Consider the following 13,021-nt stretch of genomic DNA (forward strand, 5'->3'; position numbering starts at 1 on the left):
CATTTAATAGCCACAGTGAAAAACCAAAAACTCCATTCATTGAAAGGTGGTTGGTTTTGTTTCGTTTCCTACCCTCCCCTTCCCCCCTCTCCTGATCAGTCCCATGATTCCCTCAATTTCAAACCCAAAATGTGACAATATGGTTAATATAGCGTATCAACCCAGATTAGTTTCAGTAATTTTAAAAAATCTTATGTTTTTTAGCTAATGGGAATGACAGCAAGAAATTTAAAGGAGATAGACCTCCCTGTTCGCCTTCCCGTGTTCTCCATCTTCGCAAAATTCCATGTGATGTCACCGAAGCAGAGGTCATATCATTAGGTCTACCATTTGGCAAAGTAACTAATCTTTTGATGTTGAAAGGAAAAAGCCAGGTATGTAATATTTAAAGATTGGCACAGGGTGATTATCTCTAGGTGTTAGTGTTATAGATAATTTTCATTTTCTTGAACTTTTGTGTATTTTCTAAATTTCATTCTGTGAACATAAGTTAATTTTAAAAGTAGTAGTAGGTTGGGTTTTTTTTATAACACAAGGCAACAAACAAAAGTCTAAACACAAGAAGCAGATTTATCTCTTGACTTGTGTTCTTTTCCCTGAACAAGAAACATTTTATATTCTTTTATATTTTATTTTATTTGTTAGTTATTTTTATTTTATTTATATTTTATATTATAGGATGATTTATGAGATATCCTATGATTATCAGAAGACCCTGATAGAGAGAGAGGATATAAATTATACCTCATTTGGCAAGTTAAAGAACAGTTAGGTTTTCCAAAATCTAGATAGAAATGTACAGTATTGTCAAAAGACAAAATTATAACACATTTAAAGATCACTTAATTGGCTTTTATTTGTGATTCTATAAAATAGAACACGTGTTCCACTGAACATGACAGAATGGTTGGGTTTTTTTTTTTTTTTTTTTTTTTTGAGACAGAGTCTCACTCTGTTGCCCGGACTAGAGTGCTGTGGCATCAGCCTAGCTCACAGCAACCTCAAACTCCTGGGCTCAAGCGATCCTTCTGCCTCAGCTTCCCGAGTAGCTGGGACTATAAGCGTGTACCACCATGCCCAGCTAATGTTTTTCTATATATTTTTAGTTGTCCAGATAATTTCTTTCTATTTTTTTAGTAGAGACGGGGTCTCGCTCTTGCTCAGGCTGGTCTTGAACTCCTGAGCTCAAATGATCCTCCCGCCTTGGGCTCCCAGAGTGCTAGGATTACAGGCGTGAGCCACTTCGCCTGGCCAGAATGGTTGGTTTTCATAAGAACAAGGAAACAGTGATAAAAAAAAGTGAATTAGTTTACATCATTTTACTTTTCTTATAAAGATTAAAGCAAAGAGGACTTCCTTATTACATTGATTCAGGTAGACTGGACACTTTCTGATTGGTTACTGTGAATCTCTTGTTTTCAGGAAAAACTAGTTTGTTTGGGGATTTACCTTCTTCATTTAGCATCATTTTGTGACTGCATTTTGGTTTGGACTGGTCTGCTGGGACCTAGTACAGGAGGCTGGTCCAAAACAATGGCCTCCCTGAAGTTTTTTTTAATAGTATATTTTAGTTGTAGAATTAGCATGTAGCTTCTTTAATAATTTGAAAAAGACTGTAAGAGAATCTTCAGAGTTAACAGATTTTTATTAAGATAAATAAGGAAACTTGTTTCTGTAATGACCATGACAAAAAATACAATGCTTGTCATGTTGATTTGAATAAACTAATCATATGCCCCCTTGTTCCAGCTCAGACCCCATGGGGGTGAATTTTTTAATTCTTTCCAAGGTTTTGGTTGTCCTAAAAATCTTTTATACTGAGCACTATTGTAAAGAAGAGGACAACAGATGTAGGCCCTAGAAATTTTGTTGTACATTATATGTTTCTTCTATTTTTGGTAAATAACAAGTTTAAGAAACATATTATAAATACATTTATGATACAAATTGATAAGCATTGGGCATGAAATAGATTGGATGATGTCTGATTTAGTCCCCTATCTTTAATAAACTAATTAATATCCTTATTTAATTCAGATGAGGTTACTAAGATCTAGAGAAGTTAAATAACATGCCTTAGTATTCAGACCTTGTGTTTACATATTTATCTCACATATGCTGGAGATAGTGCATACCTGCCACTTAGATATTTAACACAGTTGCTACTTTTGAGAATAGTATGGTTTGTGTGATTTGAACAGGGCCAACATGGCCATGTCTAATGGCTAATTGCTTTTGAGAGGCAGCAGACAATGCCACAATGTTCGTTGCCTCTGCTGTTGATTCTGGGTTTATTTTATCTGTGAGCTAACAGTAATTGTTATGTTAATTCATTGTCCTTTGATCATAAATCCTGGTTAGAAAATATTTCCTTAGTAATATACTTGAGCAAGAGATTCTGATGTGAGTCACTAGAACTACTTGCAAGCCATAACTTTTCCCAGGGCATTTGGAGGTGGAGTGTCAGCATGGTGGGGATTATTTTCACTTTTGATTGTCTCTCTACTCCACATTATGAAAATTGAACCCTTTGATAAATACTTGGAAAAACATAAATAATTCCTTTACTGGACCCGGTATGGAAAAATCTATTTTTACAAATGAAATTTTAGGTTCTATACAATTTCAGAAAAAAACTTCCTCTGACAAGACTCATGTATCGAAAGACATTGTTTAGCCTTTTCTTTATGTCACTGATGTTAGAAATTGAGTTAATTCTTAACATTCAGCAGGAGTTTGCAGAAATATGCTGTCTCCATTTTAGTCTCCAGTTTGTCTCCAATATTATTAGAGTAATGTTTACAAATTCTTTGTTGAAAGATGATTTAAAAACAGTTAGTTAGAAACTGTTTCCATAGCTACTTTTCTTCCCTTGGTCATTTTTATGGTATTGTCTTAGAAAATTCGAAAAAGTATATTACTGATATATTTGGACAGTGGCTTTAAAGTACATCATGAACATTTATACCTCTTAGATAGTATAAGATTGTCCCTTTAAGATAGTAGAATTTTATTTATTTACTTTTGGAATTTTATTTGTTTATTGTGGATTGATTGATTTTTGATATTTAACCCACTGTGATGTGGCTAACATCACTATTTCATAGAATATTGTTAGCTCAATTGGAGTGTTTAATTGGTTCAGTTGTTATATTTGGTTGATACAGTTATACATCGTGTTTAACATTTGTCCAGTTAATACTGCTCTGCTAGACTTAATGTGGAAACATTTGACAAGTAAGGTAACTGTAAACAAAAATAATTTGATTTATAGATATTTGCCACTTCCTGTGTTCAATAACTTCTGTTGTTAATAAATGCTTGTTTTATAAATAAATTGTAAATGTTTTACACATAAGTTGAAGTAATTGATTTATGCTTCCTGATTAAATGCTCTTTTGGCTGAGTGCGGTAGCACACGCCTGTAGTCCCAGCTACTTGGGAGGCTGAGGTGAGAGGATTGCTTGAGCCCAGGAGGAGTTCTGGGGTGTGTAGTGCACCATGTTGATCAAGTGTTCACACTAAGTTTGGCATCAGTATGGGGGACCACTAGGTTGCCTAAGGAGGCTCAGGTCCCAAATAGAGCAGGTTAAAAGTTCTGTGCTGATCAGTAGTGGGAGATCCACCTGTGAATATCCACTGTACTCCAACCTGACAGCATATCGAGACTCCATCTCTTAAAAAATAAATAAATAAAATGCTCTTTTGTAGTAAAGAAAAATTGGATTGTTAACTAGAAATTTGTGTGAATTTGGATCAAGGGTGGTTCCTGCATTTTAAATTAGAGGCTGTCTCACAGGTGGTTCTGAGGGCTCAGAATGGTTAGTATATGTCTATATTTTATCTTCTTAACCAACTACTAAGTTGGGGGACAAAAACCTATCACCTTAAAGCTCTGTAAGTATCCTATTCTTATAAGCAGAAGCCACATATAGAATAAGATATAAGTATCAAGGAACTTCTTCAATCTCAGCTCTTCCTGTGTCATTCTTCAGATATCCAATGTTAATACAGTGATTACAGATCAAAAGTCACTTGAATGACTCAAATCAATATTGACTTAATAATGTAGGAAGTTCTCCTATTTCCTTAATTTGAATAATTGATTCTTTGCACCTTATTTTTAAAAATACTCTGTTTATGAAGGATTAGAAGCTATTTTATTTTCTAATACAAGTTGAATATACCTAATCTGAAAATAGATATGTTCCAAAATCTAAAACTTTTTGAGCTCCAATATGATACTCAGAGGAAATGCTCATTGGAGCATTTCGGATTTTCAAATTAGGGATGCTTAACTGTAAGTATCTGAGGCAAATATTCCAAAATCTGAAATCCAAAACATTTCTGTTCTCAAACATTTTTTTATAGTTGTTATAGCTTTTTTGTATCTTTTAAATATATGCAATTTATTGTGCATACATTATTTATCAATAAATTTTGTAAGAAAAATAGCAAGGCCTTTTTTGTATCATTCTTCATAGCTGAAATTTATTTCTCATTCAGTAACAGCTTTATTAATTCAGTGGTCCTGGTTCTCCCTTCTGAAACCATGCCTGATTTTTGGTTCTTCTGAAGATGCTTGCTTGCATGAATAGTTATTGAATTTGGTGTTTCGTGTGGAAGGACAATTGCTGGAAGTTTCTATTTGGTCATCTTGCTCTGCACCCTCTCTCCCAAAATGTTCCCCCCACCCACCCAGTCTCGCTCTGTCACCCTGGGTAGAGCGCAGTGGCAGCATTGTAGCTCAGTGCAACCTCAAACTCCTGGGTTCAAGTGATCCCCTTGCCTCAGCCTCCCAAGTAGCTGAGACTGTAGGCACATGCCACCATTCATGCAACCATGCCTGGCTAATTTTTTTTCTTCTATTTTTAGTAGAGACAGAGTCTTGCTCTTGCTCAGGCTGGTTTCAAACTCCTGAGCTCAAGCAATCCTCCTGCTTCAGCCTCCCAGAGTGCTAGGATTACAGGTGTGAGCCACCACACCCAGCTTCATTTTTTGATGACAGATACTCAACCTGTACCTCCAAATTGTATGTGAAATGTGATACATATGTTTACATCAGTATTTTAAAGAAACCCTTAACACTTAAAAATGATTCTGAGCCCTAAGAACACTAGGTAAAGTCCTGTGAGTCTATGAGTTGGGAATGGGTGGTGGTAGTGGTAGTGGGGGATGCGGTGAGGAGATGACTGTCAGAAAAATTTTCTTTACTGTGTTTTTTGGGGGTAAAGGGATAGGAAGCATATGGAGTGGGGAGAGTTCTTGGTACCTTAAGGTAACGCTGTCTTGTCAATGCTGCAGGCCTGATTTCCCGTGATTTTAGACTGGAATTTCAAATGCCTCTTTAAGAAATGCTCAAGAATGTAATTCTTATGTTAGAGAACCTTTAAAAAATTAAAAATGTTCCACATATTTGTTAAAAATTCAAAAGTATAGAATTATTTAAAGCAAAATCTGATATTCCCCAAATGCCACTCTTTTCTGTTCAGTTTAGTATGATCCCATACAAACAAATATTTGTGACATACAGATGTAGATATAGTGTTTATGCTTGTGCACATGTGTGTGTGTATAAAATAGGAAATACCTTTATATTTTTGTATGTAACTTTTCTGCAAATATAACATGGATGTTAATCGGAAGTGTATTTGAAAAGTTGAGTATAGTAAAGGGTTTGGAATTGGAAAATTGGTGCTCAATTAACTGATTTTATATAGCTCTTGGTATTTTCCTCTTCTGTTTCTTCTAAAATCTAGAAGTAGTTAAAAAGGCAACTGTAAATGTGGGCACCACCATTTTAAATGGATGCTTTCAGAGGCTAGAATTTAATAGTCCGATTTTGAAAAATCCCAAACAGTCCACCTAACAGGAACTCTACCTAAAAATCATCTCATGTTAGAGGTACAGGGAAACTTAAAGATCATATTAGGCAGCACTTCATGTTTTAGAGGGGGAAACCAAGGCTCAGAGGTGTTAATGACCAAGGTGTCATAGCTAGGTATAGGTTTTAGTCAGGTTCCTTTTCTACCATATCACAACAGTTCTCATTCTTTGCTATCAGATATGTTGGCAAAGAATGAGGTAATATAACTCTTACTGGAAAGAAAATGAATGCTCTAATTAATTTGTTTCATAAATGGCTGTTTTAAAAAAAGGTAAGGGAGAACAAATCATGCCCCATCCCTGTTTAAGGATCAGGGTAGTAGACTAGCACAGTGGCTCAGGCCTGTACTGTACTCCTAGCACTTTGGGAGGCTGAGACAGGAGGACTACTTGAGGCCAGGAATTGAAGACCAACCCTGGCAACATAATGAGACACTGTCTCTACAAAAAATAAAATTAAAAATTTAGGTAGGCTTGGTGGCATGTGCCTGTAGTCCTAGCTACTCAGGAGACTGAGGCAGGAGGCTCACTTGAGCCCAGGTGTTCAGGGTTGCAGTGAGCTATGATCATGTCACTGCACTCCAGCCTGGGTGACAGAGTGAGACCCTGTCTCAAAAAAAAAAAAATCTGGGTAGTTAGAACAGTGTTTCTCAACCTTTTTCCCCCCTTTATTTTTCATTTTGCTTCTTTTTGCTCCCCTAAAGAGGCTTTTTAGACTTTTTTACCCTTCCAATTGCCCCCATGAAATTTTAGTATCTCTATTTCTGTACTGTAGCCCTTTTGCCCCAAGATTTTTAATGAAAAACTGTTAAATCCTGGCCTCTGAAAGCATCCATTTACAGTGATGATGCACACATTTATTTTAGTCTTTTTAATTATTTCTAGATTTTAGAAGAAACAAAAGGAAAACCAAACACCACATAAAATCATTTAATCAACTGGAAGTTTCCCAGTCTCAAATCCTTTATTGGACCCAACTTTTCAAATATGTGTCTAATTAACATCCATGATATATTAATACTTCAAAGCAAAATTTTTTCCTTCCCTTGGGAGTAATTAATATCATTTCTGTAGAGAATGCATGAGTTTAGAACAAGCTATAATAACAAAATAGTTATTAACTATCTTTTAAAAAAGATGAGCTTTCACTTTACCTTCTTGTGTTTATTGCAGGCTTTCTTAGAAATGGCTTCTGAGGAAGCAGCTGTTACTATGGTGAATTATTACACTCCTTTTACACCTCACCTTCGAAGCCAGCCTGTTTATATTCAGTATTCCAATCACAGAGAACTTAAGACTGACAATCTACCTAATCAAGCTGTAAGTATTAAAGGTGTTTTTTAAAAATACATTTTAAAGAACATATGGTATAATAACTTAAAATTAATTTTTTATACTTTACAGGTGAAGAAAAATCATGTGCTTTTCTTCATTTTAGGATACTTTACTAGTCAGAATTGCGTATGTAGAGTATTCTCCCACAGCTAATAAGAAAGTACTGCCATTTAGGAGCATATTTGAAGTTAATTTTTTCCCTTGAAATTGTTTTCACAATAAAAAAGAAACATATTGTTATATACCTCTTAAAATCTCAGATCTAAATGGAACTTTTAGAAGTCATTCAATACCTTCTTTTTATACAATATATAACAAAGGTATTGAGAGGTTGAACAGATGATTATATTGTGATGTTAAGTAACCAAACTTAAGATGTTAACAGGAATTTGTTTAGAATTGTTGATTAAATGATTTTTGACTCCTCAGGATGAATGTGGAATGTAGTGTATCAACATTTCTTACCTCATTTTTCTGTTTTTATTTTGATATAGTTCATGTTGAGTCTTTTGTGTCTTTCCAGGTTCATTTTTCAATAGTTAAAAATAGTAATTTGAAGTTACTTAAGGATAGAGAAATTTTATCCACAAAGCAAGTACATTTTAAGAAATCATTTTTTTATTATGTTAAGGGCATGTTTGGCCCCTATATTATTGCTCTAGGCAAAGAACTCCAACTCTGATTCTGTGTTGAAAGGCATTATTATGCAACCTACTGAGATTAAATGATAGTTTTCCACATTATTTAAAACAGAAACATTTCCTACACATGATCCATCCTTCCTTCCTCTTTTCCTTTTCCTATCTCTTTTCCTTCTTTTCTTTCCTTTGTTTTCTTTTTTTGACAGGGTCTTGGCTCTGTCACCCAGGCTGGGGTACAGTGCAACATCATAACTCACTGCAACCTCAAACTCCTGGGTTCAAGTGATCCCCCTGCCTCAGCCTACAAGTAGCTGGGACTAGAGGTGCACACCCCATGCCTAACTAATTTTTCTATTTTTTATAGAAACGATCTCTCACTGCATTTCTCAGACTGGTCTGGAACTCCTGGGCTCAAGCAATTCTCCCACCTCAGCCTCCCGAAGTGCTAGGATTATAAACATGAATCTTCATGCCTAGCCCCCAGATTTTTTTATTGTACTAAAACATACATAGTATGAAAGTTGCCATTTCAACTATTTTTAAGTGTGCAGTCCTGAGGCATTAAATACATTCACATTGTTGTATAGTCACCACCATCTATCTATAGAACTTTTTCATCATCCTAAACTAAAACTTCTACTCATTAAAAAGTAAGCACCCATTTCCTCCTCCCTCCCACCTCTGTCAACTAGCGGTCTACTTTCAGTCTCTGAATTTTTCTGCTAATGCAGTTTTTAAAATGTTTTTATACATACAGTCAAATCTCTTAAGCTTGCCATAATACAATCTTTTTTGACTTTGGTACCATGCTTAAGCAAGACCTAGCACACCAAGATGAAAAAAAGAATCTACTTCTGTTTTCTGCTAATACTTTTATGTTTTGGTTGTTTTTATTTTGATATTTGAATATTTTATTAGGAATTTTTTTGGATGTGGGGAGTGAGGGCAGGGCTTTGGTCTTTTTTACTCCAAGAGACCAGTTTCTCCTGCATTATTTTTTGAAATTGCAAAAATATTTGCATTATTTTTGTGAAACTTGTTCTTTATCATATTCTAATTTTCAATATGCATGCTATACTTGCTTATAACATGCATATGTTTGTGTGTGTGTATATATATACACACACATGCATATACTTATTAGGTATGCCTGTAGATTCTGCTTGTATGGCTTGCTCTCTCATCATGTGTGCTATTCACATTGTATGCACTCCATACCTAACCTGGGCTAGCTTTTGGATTCTAAAAGCCTGGATTCCATTCCTGTTTCCATCAGCGTTATAGCTTAGAATATTGTAAGTCAAGGCCGTATTTGTTGCTGTCTTTTCAGAAATTAACTGATTAATATTTGTTTATTTCTTCAGATATATTTTAGAATTATTTTGACAATTTCTGCCCCCCAAAAAACACAATTGGAATTGAGGTGATTTTATAGATTAATTTGGGGGTAATTAGCGTAGGTATATTACTCTCTGATCCTTTTGAGGAAAAAGTTGCATTTTATTTTTCTTTGATGTCTTTCAGTAGAGTTTTTAATTTTTCCTTCATGTTAAATCGTGCAGTTTCTCATTAGTGTGATTCCTGAGTATGTTAGCATAAATCTTGAAGGAGAAAAAACAATTTAATAAAACTCTTGAAGATTGGATTATTCCAAAGGGAAACAGAAATCCCAGTTGCTTGGCAACCAAAGCCAGCCTAAATGACCTAGTTTATTCTTAGCCTTCATTTCTTCCAGTACACTTTCCATTCTGTTACTTTTGTGCAATTTTTATGCATTGATGTTTGATAAAATATAATAATTTTTCCTTTGTTCAAAGTCCTATGCCAAACCTGACATCAAAATTGAAGGTACATGTGTGCATATTTTAAAAGTACCATATGTCTTCTTATGAAGCTGATAGGTTAGTATTTCATTTTCTTTATATTCTCTGAATAGCAAGCTGTCCTAAAACATGCACATTACTTTTCTAGATAATGGACATATTTGCCAGAAGTTTAGGTGAATATTAAGTGTTTTTTGTCTCCTTGATTTAAACTAAAATTATAACCACAAAATTTAGATCATATTCTGAGGTATAGCATTTGAGAAATGGTTGTGTGAATCATAGTCATTATCGTGTGTATATATATTATAGTTTTTCTTGATCATGTGGATGGAAGTTTATATATTTGCAAATCTTGCTGTTATTTATCATAGCAAAATGTGGAAAACTACTCAAATGTCTCACATTAGGGAGATGGTATCAAAATAATAGTCGTCAACAGTAACCAAAAATTACCATCATGAAACAAACCATAAGAAATGTAATAATTCAAACTAGTACACAAAATGCCATGATTTTTAAAATTGCAACTGAATATAATATGTAAAAATAAAAGTAGCTACATGAAAGTGGTAGGATTTTTTTATTTTTTTTGCCCAAATATTTTACTAGTATCACCTTTCTTAAATGATTAAAAAATGCATTTTATTTCAGTAATCATTAACTGTGTTCTTTTCTCTTCAGTGTTCCCTCCTTTCACTTACTTCATTTTTTAAGTAATTGTTTTAAACTTTGGGACGGTCATAAACTTAGGAAAAAAGCTGCCTGTACAGTACAATGAATTTTTGATTTCTCAAGCCATCTGGGAATAAATTACCAACCTGGTCCTTCTTTACTGTCTGGTACTTGTACTGTGCATTTCCTACAAACAAAGACATTCTTCTACCAACCAGAGTACAAGAGTTAACATTGATACATTACTTCCCTCCAGTCCCATTCATGTTTTGCCGGTTGTCCCAATGTTTGTTTATAGCAAAAGGATCCAGTTCAGAATGACATGTTCCATTTAATTGTTGTCTTTTTAGTCTCTTTTGACTTTCATAACCTTGACATTGTTGAAAATTATCGGCAATTTATTTTCAAGAGTGTCTCTCAAATTGAGAGATTAAATTCAAGAGTATTTGTCTGTCTTTGACAGGAACATCACAGAAGTAATGCTCTTTTCTTCTCATTGCATCATATTAGGTAGCACATAATTTTAGTTTGTGCATAACTGATGATGTGCTCTTTGATCGCTTGATTAGGCTGGTTTTGTAAATAAAGTTATTACTTACAAAGGGGGAAAATAGTATTTTGTTGGAAGGTACTTTAAGACAATGTAAATATACTGTTCTTATCAGCTTTCAATTTATATCAGTGTGGACTAAAGATTTCCCATTTTATTTGATGAGTTGTTATTTGGTATAGGCTTTTTTTTTTTTTTTTTTTAAGACAAGGTCTTGCTCTATTGCCTGGGCTAGAGTGCAGTGTCACCATCATAGCTCACTGCAACCTGAAATTCCTGGGCTAAAGCGATCCTACTGCTTAAGCCTCCTGAGTAACTGCCACTATAGACATATGCCACCATGCCTGGCTAATTTTTTTTAATTTTTGTAGAGACAGGGTCTCGCTATGTTGCCCAGGCTGGTGTAGAGCTCCTGGCCTCAAGCCTTGGCCTCCCAAAGTGCTAGGATTACTGGTGTGAGCAACTGTGTCCCACCTTCATGCTGGGGACTATGTCTGTTTGGCATGTCCCTATCATTTGTTGAACACTTCCTTGCTTTCTGACCAAAAAACTCCCACAGAAACAAAAATGTTTTATACTAATCTCTGCCCCAGTTCTGGAACCAGTCATTTTTTTTTAGTGTCCTGATTCCTTTAAGTGAAGGATGTTTAGAAGCTTGTCTTCCTACCACTGCTTGGGCTCTAACACCCCATGCCTTGGTCTTTAATGTTGCTTTCATATTGTCTTTTTTTCCCCCATTGTCTTTTGAAAGTTAGGAAATAAAAACATATTTTTTATTTAACTATATTCTTATTGAGTTTCTTCTGTTTATTTAATTTTACCCAGAGCCACACCCAAGAGGCCTTGAGCAAGTGGACTCCTTATTGTTTTATGGCAACTAAATTTTAGGGTTCATATAATGCTTCTGTATAATCCAAAGTTCTCATTTGGATTGTTCTGTAGAGAGCCCAGGCTGCACTGCAGGCTGTCAGTGCCGTCCAGTCAGGAAGCCTCGCCCTTCCGGGAGCTCCTTCCAATGAAGGCACAATCCTACCTGGGCAGAGTCCTGTGCTCCGAATAATTATTGAAAACCTCTTTTACCCTGTTACTCTGGAAGTTCTTCATCAGGTAAGGAGGAATACTCTTATGAAAGCTGAGTTAACTGTGGCCTCTGTGACTTGATATTTTACATCTAAGTGTTTTAGCTTGTTGCTTTTGGTTAATATAATTGTTTAAATAATGAAAAAAATCTTCACCATCCTGTTACATACAAGAGACAGTATAGTAGATAAAATTTTTTTGACAGCCTCCTTTTCTACCTTAAATACTGATTAAAAACTGTTAAAAATGTGATATTCTTTTACAGCTAAGCTATAAAAATGAAAATGAACAAAACATAGAATGCAGTGAAAAGCCCAGGTAGTAGTAAGTAGTTGTACTTAGAAAGTAACATCACTATAGAGAACAACTAATTTATTTCTGGACACTATACATTTGAGTATTTGTAATTTAAAAACTCTGAAGAGAAAGTGTGTAATTAATCTTCATGTATAACATCGTATATCATGTTAAACATTGACTGATGCCCAACTTTACCTTCACACACTACCCATTAATATGTCTAAACTGTCTTGATAAAAGGCATTCTACCAAATCATGGCAAATGATACGTAGAATTCAAGAACTGGAAGGTTACCTAGTTTTATAATTTTGTAGTGAATAAAACTGAAACCCAGATAATTAATGAGTATTGAATATTGAAGAGAGTAATTGAAGAGCCAGTTAGAACTCAGGTCTCCTGATGTAATGTACAGTGTTTTGTTTTTGAATGCCTGTTACATTTTTAAGTAATATTCCATGTATACATATCCACTGCATGAGCCAGCAGTGAGTTTAGCCAGGGTCATGGGGTCCCGTCCTATCATTCCATTTATCATTTCCCTGAGCGCAGTAACAAGTCTTGTTTCTCCTCCAAGAGATCATGATGTCCTTCAAGTGAAGTGGACTAATTCTGAGAGTCCTCAATAGCAACTGTTGGGGATAGGACTATGTCTTTCAGGTATAGCACTCTTGTGTAACTCTCTTTCCCAATGCTAAACCAACTCCTTCCCAAGAGCCCCACATGCAAGCTT

At 35.0% G+C, this 13,021-nt stretch overlaps 1 protein-coding gene across 6 annotated transcripts in view; it reads left to right on the top strand.

Moving 5' to 3' along the window:
* PTBP3 (polypyrimidine tract binding protein 3) overlaps positions 1-13,021 on the top strand; it is an 86,275-nt gene that overhangs the window by 51,374 nt on the left and 21,880 nt on the right. For 4 of the 6 annotated variants that reach the window (XM_045563619.1, XM_045563621.1, XM_045563622.1 and 1 more), the window contains exons 3-5: positions 205-374; positions 7,060-7,206; positions 11,853-12,017. In XM_045563619.1, the coding sequence (XP_045419575.1) occupies positions 205-374; positions 7,060-7,206; positions 11,853-12,017 (482 nt within the window). The remainder of the gene's footprint in view (positions 1-204; positions 375-7,059; positions 7,207-11,852; positions 12,018-13,021) is intronic. The other 2 variants (XM_045563623.1, XM_045563625.1) reach the window with 1 other exon arrangement.

This window comes from Lemur catta, chromosome 10 (genome assembly GCF_020740605.2).
Source record: "Lemur catta isolate mLemCat1 chromosome 10, mLemCat1.pri, whole genome shotgun sequence".
Lineage (NCBI taxonomy): Eukaryota > Metazoa > Chordata > Mammalia > Primates > Lemuridae > Lemur > Lemur catta.